Source organism: Notolepis coatsorum (assembly GCF_963971535.1).
Source record: "Notolepis coatsorum genome assembly, chromosome: 20".
NCBI classification, from domain to species: Eukaryota; Metazoa; Chordata; class Actinopteri; order Aulopiformes; family Paralepididae; genus Notolepis; species Notolepis coatsorum.
In genome coordinates, this window is record NC_140184.1 from 18,681,692 (window position 1) to 18,703,663 (window position 21,972).

The window sequence follows — 21,972 nt, forward strand, 5'->3', positions numbered from 1 at the left end:
TGAGATGAACAGACTGAACTTTATTTTATTAGATAAAACATGTTGACAGTTTTACTTTGCAGTAAAAAAAATTATAAATTGATAAAAAAAAAGATATATATATATCGCAATATTCGCGATATATCGAGTATCGCAATACTATCCTATCGCGGCTCAAGTATCGCGATAGTATCGTATCGCGAGGTCTCTGGCAATTCCCACCCCTACTAATTAGCCTAATTTATGTCAAAAAGAGTAGCCTATAGCAAATGTACACACACACACACACACACATACACATACACACACACACACACACAGAGAGAGAGGGAGAATAGCTTATAGCTGACTTAATGATATTAGAATATCTCTTCTAATATTTATTATCATCAAATATCCAGTTAGTTTTTATAGTGTTACGTTTGGCTACTTAAAATCCTTGAACGTACAGAGAGAGAGGGAAAGCGCCTTGGGCTCAGCCCCTCCCATTCCTCACTGTTGGAGCTAGAGGGCAAAAACAAAACTTGAGTCAAACGCGAGTGAAACGCTCACACTGTCGAATTCTGACTTTAGGCAGAATCACGATCAGTGGTTCATTCATTCATTGCGCACTAGTCAGATGATATGTAGCGCATGTTATGATTTTGCACGTCTGCCATTTCCACTGTAAAGACAGCACATAGGCTAAGTAACAATACGATGCGTCAGTCGTGAATATGCAAATCGCCAAAACGACACGGTCGACGTCATCGACAACGGCAACTAATCGCTGCAGCCCTAATGGTGATTAAACACTTTCACTGTGACAATACAGAAGGTTAACCCTCTCACTGCCACACGACAAAGGGTTAACCCTTTCACAACCACACTACAGAAGGTTAACACTTTCACTACCACACTGTCTGTAGTGTGGTAGTGAAAGTGTTAACCTTCTGTAGAGTGGTAGTGAAAGGGTTAAGAAATCTGTCTTCCTTTACGGGGACTCGATAGAGAGAAAAGTGACCCTAGCGACCCTCTTATAATGTCTATAATGTGAAGGACAGTCCACAGTAATATCCCCGGTCCTGCAGGGTAAATCATTGATACTAAATAACCACACGCTCATTCTTCACTCTACTCCCAGGCCAGGTCGGGTGTGGAGGGGGGGGTTTGCAGTGACTGGAGATGGAGCTCAGTCAGGCCTCATTGATGGAGTACTGGAGCAAAGCTAATCTGTTACCAAGAGGACCAGCCCCCCTGCAGCCTCTCAGCGGGCAGCGCTGCTCCTCCCTGCTCCCATCCACCTGAGCCCTTAACCAGATAAGAGACGTAAACATGTCTTCTGACGAGGCCGAGCGCTGCCCTCGTCCACCATCTGAGGGGAACAGACACATCTCAATGGGGAAATACAAAGTTGCAGTTTTATAATACGATCAAAAAAATAAATATATATATATAATATACAGGAGTATTGGATTTTCTCCAACGAGGGGAATCTAATGGCCCAAACTCTTTAAGGGCAGAGAGGAGGTGAATTCCCTCGTACCCACAACAGCAGACGAGTAAACAGATAACAGCAGTTCTGAATACACAACCCGCAGTGTTGGTTCACAGTTAACCATTAACGGTTGGGACTAAACCATACTGCTCTGAAGTTACCCAACTCTCCGCTATAAGAAGAAACGTGGATCTCTCGGGCTCTCGGCTTTTGGGGGAAATAAACGGGACGGATCCTGTTATGAATCAGGCTCTGTAGGTGGAGCTGCCATTCCACAGACACAAGTGTGACCCGATTGACAGGTGCAAGGGATTGTGGGTCGGAGAGAGAGAGAGAGAGAGAGAGAGAGAGAGAGAGAGAGAGAGAGAGAGAGAGAGAGAGAGAGAGAGAGAGAGGAGAGAGAGAGAGAGGAGAGAGAGAGAGAGAGAGAGAGAGAGAGAGAGAGAGAGAGAGAGAGAGAGAGAGAGAGAGAGAGAGAGAGGAGAGAGAGATGAGAGAGAGAGAGAGAAGGCTTACCGGGACAGAGAGCCTGCAGGGTGCCATGGCCGCTCTTCAGGGTGCTGGTGAGGTGGCTCTGGGTGGTGCCGGCAAACAGCAGAAAGAACTCCACGCCCTCCTCATCCTCGACAAGCTCTTCATCACATAGCTGCACTGTAATCAGACACTTACCCTGAGGAGGAAGACAGACAGAAAGAAAGAAAGAAAGAAAGAAAGAAAAGAAAGAAAGAAAGAAAGAAAGAAAGAAAGAAAGAAAGAAAGAAAGAAAGAAAGAAAGAAAAGAAAGAAAGAAAGAAAGAAATATCAATGCACTTAAATAAACATAAATATAGATAGATATATACTGGATAGATATACAAGTTAATCAATTATACCAATATAGTCTTTGACTAGTGTGTGTGTGTGTGTGTGTGTGTGTGTGTGTGTGTGTGTGTGTGTGTGTGTGTGTGTGCGTGTGTGTGTGTGTGTGTGTGTGTGTGTGTGTGTGTGTGTGTGTGTGTGTGTGTGTGTGTGTGTGTGTGTGTGTGTGTGCGTGTGCATGAGCATTGTTGTGATTGAGCAGGAAGATTTCCACTGAGGCCCACGCCACACGCGGCGTGATTGACTGTAACCGTCACACACAGAAGGGGGCCTGTGAGGAAACAGATAAGATATGGAGGGGGCAGCTCCACATCCTGCCCTGCCTGCCCTTTATTTATAGGTTGTGTGCTCATTGCTGGAAAGGGGGGGGGGGGCATGGTGTGCGAGTGTGTGGATGGAGGCTGAGGTTTGGAGAGAGAGAGAGAGAGAGAGACACGACTAATAAAACATGAGAGGAGGCAACACAGTCGTCACAGGGACTCTCTCTATCGAGCCGCCTGTCACACATTCTTCCTGCGGAAGATGCTTAGGAGACACAGTGGTCTCCTTCACCGCCGAGCTGGGTGGGTAATGGATGTCATGTCATCTGAGGACAGAGAGAGGACGGAGGACAGCGGAGGCGGGTGGGGGACGCGGGGGAATGAGCGGGAAGAACGGGAATATTGTTCGGGGGGGGGGGGCGTCTCGCCGCGAGCTGCTGCGAGGCGGGAGATGGAAGGGCTCTGTTTGTCTGACCACAACCCGCTGTCGGGGTGACAAGACACGTCCATCTCGACCAGACTATGGTTGTGTTGAAATGCCACCCCGGTTAAGAATTAAAGCGTGTTATTTGCACGGCCCAGGAAAGTTCAATCAATATTTGTGTTACTCAAACGTGTGATGTCATCAGGTATAGATTTTGATAGAGCTACTCTATGAATAAATGGGAGACCCACAGAATGTTTGTTTGAGTTTTTATACCTGAATGAGCTTTATTGTATTGTAGTGTTCTCAGTTCTGAAACGGAACATTCACCTGGGTGTTCTCAGTTCTGAAACGGAACATTCACCTGGGTGTTCTCAGTTCTAAAACAGAACATGGACCTTGTGGCAGACCGGCTGGCGTAGTAATAGAAGGCCGCTATGTATCGGCCAAGGTACTGAGGCATATGCCCATATTAGGAGATCCGAGGAGACTCCCAGCAGAGCAGAGCACATCAACCCCAATGCAGCGCACCTGTGCCAGACGCGCACGGGACGCGTCTCTACTTTTCGTAGCTCCATTTCTGCAGACCCCTCTCTGATTGGTTGAGCCCATTTCTGCAGACCCCTCTCTGATTGGCCGAGCGCGCGCATGCGCATGAGCCGCGACAAGCTCCTCAAGCTTCGAAACTCCGTTAAGCTCCAGAGAGAGAGGCTGAAAACCCACAGTTCTTGCCCGACGGATGGGAGCCGAATCCCGGATCCGAGTTTTCTGATGAATACCCCCAAAACATTAAGGTTGCGAACGCAATTTATATGCATGGAAGTATTGATTACGCCATAACGAATCATTAAAAAAATATACCGTTAACTGGAATATGTTGTGTGTGCCTTTACACATATGTTGGATTATGTAATTGGTTTGTCATTAAAAACCAATAATAATCGCTCGCATCGCCGGCTTCGCTGACCAGAGCTCTCTCAGATTCAAAGTTTTAATTGCAGCCTGGAACATACATGTTTCGGAACCAATGTGTAACTAGACAGTTACAATATAACATTTATATTAATTAATGCCTTAAGAGAAAGAGTCTGGTGGTCAATGTCGGATTGCTACGGAAATGTTGTGTCTTACTAAGGCCTAACAAAATTAATAGTTGGTTTCAGGTTGGTTGTCAGTTTGGCCATGGGTAGGTAGGGAATTTTTTTTTTTTTTTTTTTTTTATTCTTTCCCACGGCGACTATGGATAGGGAATTTCTTTATTTAATTAAAATGTTCACAACAACATGGATGCATGTACTCTGCCAGCATGTTTAATATCCATAATACTAAATGTTTGACTAAGATTTCTATGAAACTTTATAAAAAAAAAAAAAAAAAAAAAAAAAAAATTATAATTTTTTCTAAAAACTCATAAAATATATTGGGTCGCACCTAAATCGGCAGGGTCGGTCGGCAACCTGAAACCAACTATTAATTTTGTTAGGCCTAATAATAACTAATTCCTTGGTCAATAGAAGTCTCTGTGATACTTTCTGAATATGATTTGGGAACATCAAATGGGCAGGGTTATAATAGAAGAAAGACAGTGTAAACAATATAATTAACTCTGAATATAATAATGAGGAAAAAGAAACAGGATACACAACAAGGTGCATGATATGAGGTTATATGTAGAACATGGTACAGTTACAGTAAGTGGGGAGTGTAAACACTAAACAGTGATTCAAACCCCCTCAATGTACAGTTTCTGACAGCTGGGCTGTGTTGAACTTGTCACGTGAAATAACGTTATGTGAATAAACCGCAAAATAACATAACGTTATGTTTAATATAACGTTACAATGTACAGTTTCTGACAGCTGGCTGTGTTGTGAAATGTGCATAATGTTATGAATAAACCGCGAAGTCACGCGAAATAACGTTATACGCGAATCTGGTAGTACATTTCTTTTTATCTTCTTGATATGATAACATTACATCCGCCTTTTGCCATCAGAGAGGGGCTTCGCTCAACCAATCAGAGAGGGGCTTCGCTCAACCAATCAGAGAGGGGTCTGCAGAAATGGGCTCAACCAATCAGAGAGGGGTCTGCAGAAATGGAGCTACGAAAAGTAGAGACGCGCACGGGACAGGTGAGCGCAATCAAAGCCCAATCAAGACTGACATAGAAAATGGAGATAGAGAATCTTTGGAGTAGCTGAGGCGAAACCTGTACGGAAAGAGAGGACGTGAGTAAGAGAAGAGAGAGAGCGAGAAGAGGAGGAAGATTATTGTCTGTGTGACCAATGCTGTGTTTATCTGCTTTTGGAAGGAGGACCCTGCTGTGTGCTATAACCCCCGATCGTCTGAGAACCTGCATGCAGGCACGTGCACACATAGAGGCCAAGGGGTGCCTGAGCACCTGCCTTTTTGAGCCTCATCAAAAAAGTGCCCTTTTTTAAAATAATTTTTTTTTTTTTTTTTTTTTTACCGTTACGCATATAGACTGCCCTTCCAACTGAAAAATGTCAGGATAGAATCAAAATATTAGGTAAAGAGAGAGATATGCCCCATATTCCATTGCAGTTTGCACGGCCTCTCCGCGGACCTATATATTTTATGCATAGCGTGGGTGGTGATGATGATGATGATAGAAACCGCTGTTGAATGCTGGTATTACACTCATTGAGGGACACGAAGAAGTCAAGTCCGATGGGATTTGGGAATCTCAAATACAAATGGGGATTGGAATAAAAAATGCATTTATATTAAACAATACAGAATATACAGCACTTCCCTCCCCCCTGAACATTTATGGAGATGTATGGGCCTTTTAAGTCAGTAATAAAAGTGTCTTTCAAGGATAAGTGAGCTCCTGCACTGATTATTATAGTTCAATATTCAATATTTGATCACCAAAACCCCCCAAAAAGCATAAAAAGGGGGCCCCCCGCCCGAAAAGGGCCCTTAAAAATCGTGCTTGCGCGCTACGCGCGCTCGGTTAATATATACACACAAGTGTAGTGCCCTTTTCAGCCTTTGAGCACCTGCCCCTCTAAAGTCCTGTGCACGTCCCTGCCTGCATGTATATCGACCCCTGCTTGCCTGACGTCTCTTCTCCCGGATCAGCCCCCACCCGTATGAGAATCGCTCTCTGTGTACCGAACCCCGCTAACTATAGGGCTGACCTTCTAATATTTTTTTGGAATTCGAAGCTTCGGGGCCGAGATTCGATTTTAATTTAAAATGAATTCATTTAAAAACGTTGTCAGTGCTGTAAAGTTTAAACCTTTTTAAATCTTAGACAAACAAAACACTTTGCTTTCATGAAATATTGTAAGCCGTCATTTGAGGCTTTATAAAAGCAGCACAATGAACACAAATCTGTCAGTGCCGAGTCCGACCTCCTCTTAAATAACAAACAGCATTGCTTGTTGTAGTTAACAAAGAGAGGCAGAGTTGATTTTGCACAAAAAAAAAAAAAAAAAAAATTAAAATAATAATAATAATAATAATAATAATAATAATAATAATAATAATAATAATAATAATAATAATAATAATAATAATAATAATAATAATAATAATAATAATAATAATAATAATAATAATAATAATAATAATAATAATAATAATAATAATAATAATAATAATAATAATGAAGAAAAAAAATTATAATTATAATAATCCGTTATTATTATTACGGACTGGCTGACGATGACACTAATCTCTCCTTTTCCCCTAAACAGCAATACAACTGCTGTTAAACTTGCTTCTACCTTGTGCCGTGTGTATTTTGTTCATTTCAATCTGAAACGGAACAATGGGCCTGTACACAGAACATCCACCTGGGAGTTCTCAGTTCTGAAACGGAACACAGAACATTCACCTGGGAGTTCTCAGTGTCACTTTTACCATTTTCATCGTCTACAGAGCAGCAGAGCAGCTTCAGCCTTTATACTGGATGACGTTACAAGTTTGAGTTATAGCACTAATATTTTTGGACTGTCTGAGACGTGTATCAATTCTTAAATTAGTTCCTCTTTAAAGGCCCACTCTGCAAAACAAATTAACGAGTAGCTCCAAAGCTCCATCGTTGTAACACACAAGCTCTTTTGATGCAAGGAGTGACAGCTGTTCTAAACTAAACAAATCTAATCTAATCGGTTGATTTAATAAACAAATCTGTAAAATATCCCATATGCAATCATGCAGAATGACCTCTTTTAATCCAGTGCTTACCAGAGATATTTCTGGAAATAAGTGTTGTGCTAGTTACTGAAAAATAGTAACTCAGTTACTTTACTAGTTACTTCATTTCAAAGTAACTTCGTTACTGTACTAGTTACTTACACCCAAAAGTAATGAGTTACTGTGAAAAGTAACTATTTAGTTATTTAAAAAAAAAAATTAAAAAAAAAAATTGCTCAAGTCCCATGCCCCATATACTCAAAATCGGTTGATCAACTTGACAGTTTCCATTCACATCACCGAACTCTGCTAAGCAATGTGGTCTAGAGCGTTTCATTATATATTCCCTCCCCGCCGTATGTACATTTCTCTCCCACCCACCCACCCCCTCCTAATGTACAGTCCCCTCCCCATCATATGTATATACTCTGTCAGGATCTAGGGGTAACAGTACTGTATATTTGAATACCGCTTATGTCACAAATGTATCAGTACTAAATACCTATATGTCCCTATGCCATAAATGTCATGTATGTTGTGTATGTCATAAATGTCTATATGAATTGAAAATGGGGGACCCTGATGGAAACAAGACAAACGTCTTTCTCAGGTCTGCATCCCCTTAACAATTGTATGTATTGAGCCGTACTGTATTGTACCCATTCTGCAATCTGTTAAATAAAGTTTTCATTCATTCATTCATTCATTCATTCATTCATTCATTCATTCATTCATTCATTCATTCATTCATTCATTCATTCATTCATAACCATCTTGCAGCGTTGTTTAAGATATCAATCAAAGCATTGCAACGTTAGAATAGTTAGGATATCAATTGTGCATGAAAGGACTATATTTATATTGTTTGATTAGTATTATGAGATTCCCTGGCAGATTTCGTACAGTCAAAATCCGTTGATCTTGAGTTTCAGTGAACACATTGCACTCACCAGTCTGCGGTGGTCGAGATGTAACGTTAGTCCAGTTGACTCCAGCAGCCCTTCAAACATGTTCTTTATCTCGTTTCCATGTTGTATATTAATTATCTCTCCAAGTAGTTGCTAAATGGTTTGTTAGTTCGTTATTATTACTGCGTTCTTATTATGTAGATTCATAGCGAGCGTCCTCTTGTTGTTTACTATAGAGAGCGTCTATTTCTTTCCGTAGCCTCATTTCTGGTTTGCGCATTTCTGATTGGCCAGTGGCCACTGACTGACGCTGTCTGGTCAGAGAACATCAGAGAACGTCAGTCAGTGGCCAATCAGAAATGAGCAAACCAGAAATGAGGCTACGGAAAGAAATAGACGCTCTCTACAGTAACCGAAACAAACGCAGGCGAAATAAGGACGCTCGCTATGAATCTACATACAAAGAACGCAGTAACGAACTAACAAACCATTCAGTAACGTAAGTAGCGTTACTGAATTTAAAAAGTAATGCGTTAGAGTACTATTTATGGCAAAAAGTAACTTTGTTACTGTAACGCGTTACTTTGTAACGCGTTAGTCCCAACACTGGAAATAACTCATTCAAATTGGAAAAAAGGCTGACAAAGTCTTGGTCTACTGAGGGCCCTGGGCCCCGTTCCCCGTACCTGGCTAACTGAGTTAGCCGGATAATTTCCAGGATAGCCTGACTTAAGCCGAACCTTTCTGTTCCCCGACGCTCGATTGTCTAAATCACCATGACAACAGATCAAAAAGTTTGAGCCTGGTCGAGAGCAGGGTTAACTTCAGTTAGCCGGATGAACCATGGCCACGCCCCCGCAAATAAATGACAGCTCGCTTCCTGAAATGATTCTCACAGTCTAGAGATCCCATTTATACCATTCTGAATTATGTTTCTGTGCTTCGTTTTCCTAGAGGGGGCTTTTGAAATGTATAATAATAGAACTAAATGCTGATAATAAATCATATTCAGCCTATAGATTTACTTTGTCCTAAATAAAATAATACACGTCATATACGGCGCTCGGAGTGCGATACACGCTGCAGGCGCATTGCAAATGTGAATCCCGCAGGGATATTTTTAATGAATGAAACCTATCGGCCGTTTGGCTCTGATTAGTTTCATATATTCTCCACTGTAGATTTGCTTAACGGAGCGCCCGGATTGTGTTTCATTCAAGCATAAAATTGAAGTGTCTATGCGTGGATTGTGGATTATGAATTACGAGGACTCTGAGGATTGTTGAATTGTATCATCACTCACACGTTATTGTGATATTGTAACTGGGATTAAAATGTCTGATGAGATGCGCTGTTTGGCGGATTTGAGAAATTGAATGAGCCGTTGACGTCACATTAATGCATTTGAGAATAAAGAGATAAAACTTCATTCAAAAGAAAAATATTCGAAACACGGGTCTTTGTCCATTGATGGATACACAATCAATATATCCCGTCTGGCACAATGGTCCAACGGCTAGTGCTCAAACTTGTCAACCCGACGGCCCGAGTTCGAAACCCCGCGTTTCCAATATAATTTTTTTGGAATATAATATTAATGATTATACGCAAAAGTAGCCTAGTTTTAAGTTTAAATATTATAAATCTACATGCATTGAGGATGTCATTCTTTATATAGCTCTCAACGTGCACCAATTGAATTATTCCTACATTGCAAAAAGAAGAAAAAGACTAGGAGAAGTGGGATTCGAACCCGGGCCGTCTGCTTGAAAGTCAAAACCACAAACCGTCACACCACAGTGCAGATAAGTAAAACATCCACCATACATCAATCAATGGGTAAGAGAGCCGTATCCTTATTCTGTATAACAGTTGAACTAATTATTTTCGCTAGCAAGATCTCATTTGATTATTCAATCCATAAACCTACTGCCAGCAGGCAAGTTTAAAGAAATATAATCTGATTGATTGGGGTAATGAGGGACTTAAAATTAGCCTATAGATTATGCATTTAACTTGTCGGCGAGGCTATTGAGCCGTACTGCAATCTGTTAATAAAGTTTTAAATCAATTAATCAATCAATGCCGTTAGAAAATCAGGATTTCTGCTATCTATACGTGCTGGCTTTTCAACTGAAGCGGCCGCGCGCACTTATCCTGGGTCCCAAGTCTGGTTCGAGTTAACGAGACTGAATCCACCTTCGAGGAACAGGAAAATCCCGGCTTCAAACATCGGGTTAATTGAATCTGGATAATGGGACTCTTGATCGACTTAGTTGAACCAGGTACGGGGAATAGGGCCCTGACACTCTTCTCTTCTTTCAAGAGCTACAGGTGACCTTATGATACCGTTTGATAAACCAAAAGGCAGAGGAGATGGTACATTCTGCGTCAACGTGAAAACCGCATGAGGTTTAGGGATGGGTACCGAATTCGGTACTTTTGAGGTACCGAACCGAAACACGTCGGTACTACCGAGTATCGAATCAAGTGAGATACCAAAAAAAAAGAAAAGAAAAAAGTTTGGATTTTTTTTTTTACGACTGAGGTAGGTAAATAAGATTTCTTGAGACTAAAGTACCGAAAAAAGGTACCGTTGGGTACCGGTATCGATTCACAGGTACCGGTACCGGTATCGGTTCAAATGTGAAAGGTACCCATCCCTAATGAGGTTACAGGCGAATATCGCCGGCAGTCACTCTGCGGTTGTTAGGCGACAGCCTGCTACTTGGCTTGGTGTGTCAGGGCTCTGAGACCAAACGTAAAACATTCATCGACTGATTGACAAAAGGGGGCAGTCCTAGGCAGTAGCCTAGGTGACGGCTAAATATGAGTTTTGCATGAGTTTTGAGTAAATCAGACATTCTGGGAAGTAAAATTATTCTTCGTCTACTTATTCCTCTTCTTAAAAAAAAATCGATATTCACAAACTCTAGAATGGTGAAATAAATCACGGACTGTCGCGTTAAAGAGAGCTAAATAGTGGTGGTCAAAGGTGCCTCTGCGAGGGCCGTGCCGCTTCCTCCTCCACTTGTAGAGCTGTGTGGCCTCAGGCCTCCCGGCTCCACGGGGAGAGATTAGCAGCATGACAGACAGAGAGACACGGAGAGGAAGGCAAACACACCAGCCTTGGGCTCATCAACACTCTGTTTGGCATGCCACTTGCTGAGGAATATGAGAGAGAGAGAGAGAGAGAGAGAGAGAGAGAGAGAGAGAGAGAGAGAGAGAGAGAGAGAGAGAGAGAGAGAGAGAGAGAGAGAGAGAGAGAGAGAGAGAGAGAGAGAGAGAGAGAGAGAGAGAGAGAGAGAGAGAGAGAGAGAGAGAGAGAGAGAGAGAGAGATGTTCAAAGACAACCACATACCCCTCAGCCCCACAGGAAGTGAAATAGCCTGCAGTCAACTTCTTAAGACCTGGCTTGAATGTCTGTGCCTGAGAATGCAGTGTCCAGTGACTGCGGTCTGCGGCAATGCGAGGGCCAAGCTTTGAGTCTGTGTTTTAGAAGAGTCTTGTTTAAAAACAAGGTGCTATCTTAAAGCAGTTGGAGATCCATGGAAATCACCCTGTATGAGATGCGCTCCCTTAAAAACACATCTTTGATTGCAAGTAAGAGGAATTTGACATTTGAATGAATACAGTGAACAGGATTGTAACGCAGTATTCATGTGAGTATAAACCCCATATGAAAAGGTTATCGGTGTGAAATCAGATTCACATCCTCACTGTGTGCTTTTCGGCGGAAGGCAGTAAATGTCAACATCCCGCCTGCTAAATCAACCTCTACTCAACACCAGCAACAGTTCTTAATTTAGCCAGTTATAATACAACACAAGATACTTGTGCCCTAATGATAAGGATAAGTGCTCAATGAAGAAACCCACTACTATAAATAATTATACTATGGAACTACACACTATGAATGTATTACGTGGCCCATAACAGTCCCCAAACAGCATTGCCAACTTCAACAGACCTGTGCCCCTTTGATGTGAGCTTCAGGCATTGATAATGCGATGCTTCGTATCCTACCAGATGGCCCCTAATGGCCACCACAACTCAACGTGTAGATAAATAGGTGAGAGCCGGCATTCACCAGGGTTATCAAGTGAGCACCTCCCTTTGCCTGTGTTTCGTTAAGTTAGGTCCTGGACACCTCAGGAAGTTACAGTTAGCTCCAGCACATTAGTATTATTAGCATTATTAGCATTATAAATATTATTAATATTATTTTATCAACAGCATGTGTAACTGAGGGGTACAATTCCCTGACTGTATTGATAAGTATGGTATCATTAAACCACTACCGTCTTATGTACATTCCTACTGGCCATACAGTACACAGGTATCTAATGATGAACACTTCCCACAATGACTCGGTTCCACACAAAACTGGATTTAAGTATTTATTAGCAGCAATAATAGTACATAATATACTTTACTTTACTTTGGATGTGCTTATAAGGCAAAGGAATGTGCGTAGGCAAATCAATAACGAATGTCCATTCTCATATTACGCAGGAGATAATAATACAACCTGAATCTTAGGAATTATATCTATGGTACTCTGGTAATATAGCGGGAGATACTGGTAGGGTCCCTCCGGTCGTAAGCCAGCAAGGGGAGAGGATTTGTCGGTAGTAGAGTCTGGGTCAACGACGATAAAGAGACTCCAAGTACAGGAGACGGTGCAATAATCTCTTGATCCGCAGACGAATACAGCTGTTCTCCGTAGCATGCAGCTCAGCATGGAAGAAAGCTAGCCGGCCTCAGGCTTCTGAGAGGCGGGCTCGACGTGGCTCCTCACAGGGTAAATCCCACACAATTGTGGGTGTCGGCGATTCTCCGCTCAATTACAGGACCAAAAGCAAATATAATCCAGCCGAAAAGGGCTATGCAGTCGTCGGTAGGTTATCCAGTGTACATGATCCACACGGTCCTCGTCTAGGGCTCCTCGGGTGAAAGCGCCAGGGTAAGCAGCCCAGCCTGGATAAGCACTCTAGCTGGTACGAGGAAACGTTGGTGATGCTGGTCACTGTAGAACGATAGCCGCACGATACACTATACACAAATAGACTATTACTGACTTAATAGAATCGGTCGAACTCGACGGTACAGCGTTAAACTCTGATACTTCAGTTATTAATTCGCACGCGGTCTCAATGCTCTATTTGGGGCCAAACAGGCCATACTTCACTGCACGTTGTATCGTGGGTGAGGCTTCAACTTATTGGGTAACTCATTTCGGGTAACTAACTTCTGTATTCACCTGCGCCGTATTTATACGTTAGGTGAACAAACTAGTACCAGCTTTATTCCTGTCTCATATCCTTGCGCAGAACCGTTCATGTCCAGGCAAGTCCCCGGCGGTGACTTTGAACCCGACCTTGGAGGTATGGCAATGGCGCCTGGTGGACCGCTGTCCAATAGGAGAATGAAATATTATGGTCTGTACTAGGCTAAAGGGATATTCCGTGTATATGTACAAGGAATACACAAGGGATATCAAACGATATACAAATATTATGCAATATATATCAATCAATAAATATATATATTCGGTTTAATCTGATCCTTCGTAACAGCATGCATATCTACTGTACATTTGCTTTTAATGACTTTGAAAAGGTTTCATAAATAACTAATTGAATCAATGCATGGCTACAGTAAACAAGAGGCAAGAGGCTCATTCGAGTAGAAGTCATTCTCGAAGTAAATGTTGTGACAAGTGTGCTTTGTTGGTAAAGCAGCAGGGTGGGAGGTTGCAGAGCGAAACAGAGATGTGAAACATTCGCAGGAGACAGGAAACTCTGCACACGCCGTCATTCTGCTAGCTTTACCACACATCCCTGTTGCACAAGACCAAACACACACACACGCACACAAAGAACATATCGCTAACATCTGCTGATATGTGAAATGGAGCCATGTCGTTTATCAGAATAAATGTCACGGGGCAGTGCCTTTGTATGTAATAAACAAGAATGTCATTGATGAGAAGCCTAGTCTTCATTGTGCTTCAGACCGTCCTTCAGACGGTGCATAACATGATGTTGGACAAAGTTAAGCCAGATTTAGCTCTGTGACATTCAACAAGCAGGTGCAAGGGAACCCAGGAGTGTTTGGCGCATTTGAATTTATATTGGCATGCTGTGCATACCAAACTGTGTAAATACTTTGCCTATAAAACACGAGCCAGCCTCATCGGCGCAAGTCGTTTTCTGGTGAGTCCGAGGCACGTAGCGAATTGTCGTCAGGGGGGGCTCAACATTTTTCAAAAGTATTAGTGTTTTGTAGGGCTTCGCTGTTAGCCAATAGCCACTAGAGATGGGCATTTGAAGAAATATCAATATTCCAATATTCTATATAAAAAGAAAATGTCAATGTGGTTAATCGGTTAAGTCTATCCAAAGAAGTGTAGCGTGGGCTTCTGTCATCCTCGCCTTCACTTTATTTTCCATTTATTAGTGAAATAAATAGGGAAAGCAAATCCAATTTGTTCAATTTATTGAACACAGAAGAAAGAAAATTCTGTAGAAATCAGTAGACTGAATCAGAGCAGTAGACTCAAACAAAATCCATCATCAGATTTAGTCCAATACCTACATCACTTTGAATAGTTGAATATTTTAATAACCGTGCCCATCCCTATTAGCAACCACCAAAGAGTTCCAGTGCCCAGCTTGCTTACGAAGCTGAAGGGGAACCACTGGCTGGTGACAGGATGTCTGTGAACAAGGGCTGGCCAATATATTGATATTTAATGTATATCATCATCGTCTGTGTTATCGTAATTATTGTGGGTTTTTAGATGTGAAACACCTTTATGACCAGTAATATCACTAACTCATTCATTCATTCATTCATTCATTCATTCATTCATTCACTCACACTCTGCCTATTGGCGTCCCACGAACATTAGCTAGACATCAACGTCAACTAGGGCTGCAACGATTAGTCGACATAATCGACGACGTCGATTATAAAAAATCGTCGACGAGAAATTGTTGCGTCGATTAGCCATTAAAAAAAAAAAAAAAAAAAAAACTTTTTAATTTTTTTTTTTTTTGCACTACCTATCTTTGTGAGAGTGGCTTCTCAGGGTTCCAGACAACATCATAACATGATGATCCCATAGCAAATTTTGGACATTGAAAACATTGTTCCCCTGCAGGAGATGATGATCAGACTAGACACACAATACATTACACACGCACTCCTCTCACTCACACACAGCGATCAGAGTAAGACACACACATACACACTCCTCTCACTCACACACAGCGATCAGAGTAAGACACACACACATACACACTCCTCTCACTCACACACAGCGATCAGAGTAAGACACACACACATTCACACCCCTCTCTCTCACACACAGCGATCAGAGTAAGACACACACACATTCACACTCCTCTCACTCACACACAGCGATCAGAGTAAGACACACACACATACACAAATTACACAGTACACACCTCTCACTCACACAGCGATCAGAGTAAGACACACACAAATTACACAGTACACACTCCTCTCACTCACACAGCGATCAGAGTAAGACACACACACATACACACACACACGGACTCCTCTCACACACAGCAAACAAAAGTTATTTAAAGTACACTTCCACTTTAATTTGTATTATTTAATTTATTTATCTTGTTATGAGTGATTGCTGTATTGTTCTTCAAATACATTTTCATTTAAAGTGGCTTAAAGATCCAAATTCAAATGTTTCATGAGTCATTATTTTAATTTGCTATGGGATCATCATGTTATGATGTTGTTGTTTGGTCCTGACAAGAGTCTCAAAGTCTGGGGTGATGGTAGACAAGCAACTCTGAGGTCATGCTCAATGTCCAATCTGTTCCTCTGCTCTGTCTTCAGCTGGACCAGAGCTGAGAAGCCACTTTCACAAAGATAGGTAATTAAAAAAAAAAAAAAAAAAAAAAAAAAAAATTTGTCGTTTACATTGGTTTTCGATTAGTCGACTAATCGAAAAAATAATCGGCAGATTAGTCGACTACCAAATTAGTCATTAGTTGCAGCCCTAACGTCAACCACATTCCCAATCCACACATCGACACAGGGTACCCAGAGCTAGCGATCTCAAGACCACAGTATGAGTGCTCCTGGTAGGAAAACAGACCACAGTATGATCGCTCCTGGTAGGAAAACAGACCACAGTATGATCGCTCCTGGTAGGAAAACAGACCACAGTATGATCGCTCCTGGTAGGAAAACAGAACAGGTTTGAACGCTCCTGGTAGAACAACAGACCAGGTTTGAACACTCCTGGTAGAACAACAGACCACAGTATGAACGCTCCTGGTAGAACAACAGACCACAGTTTGAACGCTCCTGGTAGGAAAACAGACCACAGTATGAATGCTCCTGGTAGGAAAACAGACCACAGTATGATCACTCCTGGTAGGAAAACAGAACAGGTTTGAACGCTCCTGGTAGAACAACAGACCACAGTATGAACGCTCCTGGTAGAACAACAGAACAGGTTTGAACGCTCCTGGTAGAACAACAGACCACAGTATGAACGCTCCTGGTAGAACAACAGAACAGGTTTGAACGCTCCTGGTAGAACAACAGACCACAGTATGATCGCTCCTGGTAGGAAAACAGAACAGGTTTGAACGCTCCTGGTAGAAAAACAGACCACAGTATGAGCAAACAGACCACAGTTTGAACACTCCTGGGCCCCGTTCCCCGTACCTGGATAACTGAGTTAGCCGGATAATTTCCAGTCTTGTCTGACTTAAGCCGGACCTTCCTGTTCCCCGACGCGCGATTGTCCAAATCACCATGACAACAGATCAAAAAGTTTGAGCCTGGTCGAGAGCAGGGTTAAGTTCAGTTAGCCGGATGAACCATGGCCACGCCCCCGCAAAGAAGTGACAGCTCGTTTCCTGAAATGATTCTCACAGTCTAGGATCTGCATTATACCATTCTGAATTACGTTTCTGTGCTTCGTTTTCCTAGAGGGGGCTTTTGAAATGTATAATAGAACTAAATGCTGATAATAAATCATATTGAGCCTATAGATTTACTTTGTCCTAAATAAAATAATGCACGTCATATACGGCGCTCGGAGTCGCGATACACGCTGCATGTGGTTATTTTAATAAGTGTCTATGCGGGGATTGTGGATTTTGTGTGATATTGTAACTGGGATTAAAATGTCTGATGAGATGCGCTGTTTGACGGATTTGAGAAATTGAATGAGCCGTTGACGTCACATTAATGCATTTGAGAATAAAGAGATAAAACTTCATTCAAAAGAAAAGATATTCTAAACACGGTCTCTCCTCCATTAATGGCTAATTTTATAATTTATCCCGTCTGGCACAGTGGCGCAGCGTTAGTGCTCAATCCTGGCAACCGGGCGACCGGTGTTCGAAACCCAGCGTTTCCAATATAATTTTTTGGAATATAATATTAATGATTATACGCAAAAGTAGCCTAGTTTTAAGTTAAAATATTATAAATCTACATGCATTGAGGATGTCATTCTTTATATAGCTCTCAACGTGCACCAAATTGAATTATTCCTACATTGCAAAAAGAAGGAAAGACTAGGATTCGAACCCCGGTCGTCTGCGTGAAAGTCAAAAGAAGAAACCGTTACACCACAGTACAGATAAGTAAAAGATCCACCATACATCAATCAATGGGTAAGAGAGCCGTATCCTTATTCTGTATAATTGTATAATTATTTTCGCTAGCAAGATCTCATTTGATTATCCATTCCATAAACCTACTGCCAGCAGGCAAGTTTAAAGAAATATAATCTGATTGATTGGGGTAATGAGGGACTTAAAATTAGCCTATAGATAACGCATTTAACTTGTCGGCGAGGCGATTGAGCCGTAATGCAATCTGTTAATAAAGTTTTAAATCAATTAATCAATCAATGCCGTTAGAGAATCAGGATCTCTGCTATCGATACGTGCTGGCTTTTCAACTGAAGCGGCCGCGCGCACTTATCCTGGGTCTCAAGTCTGGTTCCAGTTAACGAGACTGAATCCACCTTCGAGGAACAGGAAAATCCCGGCTTCAAACATCGGGTTAACTGAATCTGGATAATGGGACTCTTGATCGACTTAGTTGAACCAGGTACGGGGAATAGGGCCCTGGTAGAAAAACAGACCACAGTATGATCGCTCCTGGTAGGAAAACAGCCCACAGTATGATCGCTCCTGGTAGGAAAACAGAACAGGTTTGAACGCTCCTGGTAGGAAAACAGAACAGGTTTGAACGCTCCTGGTAGGAAAACAGAACTGGTTTGAACGCTCCTGGTAGGAAAACAGAACTGGTTTGAACGCTCCTTGTAGGAAAACAGACCACAGTATGAGTTCTCCTGGTAGGAAAACAGACCAGAGTATGAGTTCTCCTGGTAGGAAAACAGACCACAGTATGAGTTCTCCTGGTAGGAAAACAGACCAGAGTATGAAGTGAACCCTCCTGGTAGGAAAACAGACCACAGTATGAGTTCTCCTGGTAGGAAAACAGACCAGAGTATGAAGTGAACCCTCCTGGTAGGAAACTCCATTTGGCCTGGTCTTTCAAATATTGTGAGGGGTCATGATAGGTCCAGGCCAGGTTCACATCAACAAAGCTTATGTAAGTTACAACAGAATGACTCACTGTCATCATTATTAAGCTATTATTATAACCAAAAATAAAACATACTCAAGTAAAAGTAGGAGACATTGGCTCAAGTAGGAGTAAAAAGCACAGGCTTTTAGGAATACTCAAAAATATGTTGAGCTACATAAAGCAACCTCCTCATGTACAGTAACTAACTAGATTAATTGTAATTAGTTACTTTCCACCTCCGGTAGCACACGCACAAAAGGATCGTTGTGGCAATAAACAGCGGACACTGTATTTACCAATATTCAAAACCGGTTTCCCCGTGAGCCGCAGCAATATTGCCGTGCTCCGCTGTGTGTTAAAGGCTGCTCATCATAGTCAAAACATACAGGTCTTGTTTAGTGACCTGACTGTGCAGTGATGACCCGCTAATCATGGTGTGTTAACAGGGAAATAGGTGGCTTTGAAGCCACATCAAAAGCACAGCTGGTGGGGCTTGTCTTGGGGCACAGCTCCTTTCTGTGGGAGTGGCTTACGATGCACAGAGACTGCACCTCAACCCCTATACACTGTGTCTGTGTGTGTATGTGTGTGTGTGTGTGTGTCTGTTTGTCGCTGGCTCTTAAGACAGAATATTATAATATTCGACCCCCCCCCCCCCCCCCCCCACCAACCACCCCAAAAAAAAGATTTTTTTTTTTTTATTATATAACAAATATATTGTTATTTTATGTTTCAGTTTAAATTCAGTTCAAATGTTCAGTTTCAGTTAAATTCAGTTATTATTTTTAATAGAATGGATCATTAAAATCAAAGGGTATCGTAGGAGTCGCTGTTTTACAATGACCAGGACCCACCCTCGCCGGGTTTTCCCACCCACTAATTGTGTTAGTATGGACGGTCGGCCAACCCGGAAGCACCACAGCTGGATTCGATCCCACTGTCTCTGTGGTGGTGGGCAGACGCTTAGACCGCTGCGCCACCCGGCCGCCCTGCATGTGCATCTTTTAGATCAATTAGGCTATGAAAATTAGGCTGCCTCGAAATATAAAAAGGAATTAAATAAGAATGGTTTGCTTCATTAAAAAATAATTTATTTTATAAAAAATAAATAAATAAATTGTTTTAATTATATATATAAAAAATAATTAGACTCTGACATGAAAATGTAATGTGGAGACTGGCATCGAGTATTCGAAAATTCGAATATTCTATTACATCCCTAGTCTGTATGTGTGTGCACATGGCCACATGCGTGTTTGTCTGCACCTGTGTGTTTGTGTGTATGTGTGTGTCTGTCTACACGTGTGTGTGTGTGTGTGTGTGTGTGTGTGTGTGTGTGTGTGTGTGTGTGTGTGTGTGTGTGTGTGTGTGTGCACATGCATGTTTGTCTGCACGTGTGTGTATGTGTGTGTGTCTGTCTACATGCATGCATGTGTGTTTGTGTGGGTGTGTGTGCATATGTCTGTCTGTATGTGTGTGCACATGCGTGTTTGTCTGCATGTGTGTGTGTGTCTGTCTACATGCATGCGTGTGTGTGTTTGTGTGTGCGTGTGTGCATATGTCTGTCTGTATGTGTGTGCACACATGCATGTTTGTCTGCACGTGTGTATGTGTGTGTGTCTGTCTCTACATGCATAATGTGTGTGTGACTGTGCGTGCATCACTTCTCCCCTAACAAGGGCTGTAACTGGAGACCAGTCATACATCACCCTCCTCCCTCCCCTTCCCTTCCGTCCTACAAAAGGTGCTGACAACCAGGCGATCCAGTGGCAAGCCAGAGCCTCCTCCTCCCCCTCCCTATCACCAACGCCTCCGCACACAGCCCCCCCCCCCCCCCCCCCCCCCCCATCTCCATCCCACCTATGGTGGTTCTGGACTCTACTGATTTACATGATTAGCCAGATGTAAACAAATAAAAAAAATAAAAAAGTCCAGGCTATAGCCCCCCCCCCCGCCCCCGGTTGCCCTGATTCCGTAGCAAATGTAAGGTGAGAGAGGAGTCCGACAGGTGATGTGTCTGCGATGGCAGATAAGGTCGGGTGGTGTGGTGGTTATGTTGTGAGTGTGAAGCAGGCGAGCTGTGGGAGTTTTCCTTAGACACAGCGGTGCAGTGTGTTATCTGCCTTCCTGTGTGGTGAGAGGAGAGACTAGAGAGCCCACGCCACAACACACGCCTGTTCTGTCCTGCTGGTAATGGGGGCGTGATGCAGGGATACCAAATATGTTGGTATACTCTCATGGATCAAGGTATGGATTTTCTTTACTATACTGTCGTCCATGGGATACATATCTTTAAAAAAAGATATATAGCTATACATAGTCCATACTGTATATTTGTAAGGTAATCAAAAGATTCCTTGCTACAGTATAAAAAAAAGGAAAATAAAATAGACCATTTTGAATGAAATAGGATAGATAGTACAGGCATTCAAAAGATGTCATCACATTGTAATTTGTACTGGAAAACAATACCGTCAAATAATGTTATACTGTCAAATATATTACTACTACTACTACTACCACACACACACACACACACACACACACACACACACACACACACACACACACACACACACTCAGGAGCTGAGGTTGTGCCCTCACAATAATAGAGTTGATCAGTGCCATCAGAAAACCTGGGTTATGGGGAACATTTATCTTGTAAACTTCAATTTCACTGTTGTGTAGGGTTGGGTACCCAACTTGGTACTTTTTTTTTTTATCCACCTTTTCTCCCATTTTCTATATTTTCTCCCATCCCAATTTCGTATCATCCAATTCAACCCTCCCCTGTCACGAACGCTGTTTCTTGCCTCCCACAAGCCGGCTGCAATGTGGACTAAGTCATACATAGCACAAGTCCCCTCCGGTACTTGAGGTAACAGCAGTCGCATCTTTTCACCTGCGCAGCTCGATCTCTCAGTGGCGAGGAGTAACGCGTGGGAGGCTCACGCTGCCCCCGACACTTCCTGATTCTACTGCGCAGGCACACCAACCGACCTGTAGGAGTCGCTGTCCACAACGCCCGATCCCCACCCATCAGTTTCCCACCCCCTAATACGGCCAATGTGTATTAGTACGGACGACCAGCTAAACTGAAAGCAAATGTGGAGCGCTGGGCTCGAACAGGCAAGCCCAGCGTCTCCAGATTTTGTGGCGAGCGCCTTGCCCACTACGCCACGTAGCCGCCCTCCGAACTTGGTACTTTTAAGCGTACCAACCGAATTACATCGGTACTACTGAGTACCGATTCATGCTAGATCAATCGGTACCAGATTCCGG

At 42.5% G+C, this 21,972-nt stretch overlaps 1 protein-coding gene across 1 annotated transcript in view; it reads right to left on the reverse strand.

The window, feature by feature from the left end:
- Window positions 1–21,972, reverse strand: part of LOC311246817 (A-kinase anchor protein 13) — a gene marked incomplete at its 3' end in the record, with an annotated part of 78,757 nt that overhangs the window by 13,796 nt on the left and 42,989 nt on the right. Inside the window, exon 3 of the mRNA XM_084337063.1 lies at window positions 1,973–2,126. Within this exon, the coding sequence (XP_084193189.1) occupies window positions 1,973–2,126 (154 nt within the window). The remainder of the gene's footprint in view (window positions 1–1,972; window positions 2,127–21,972) is intronic.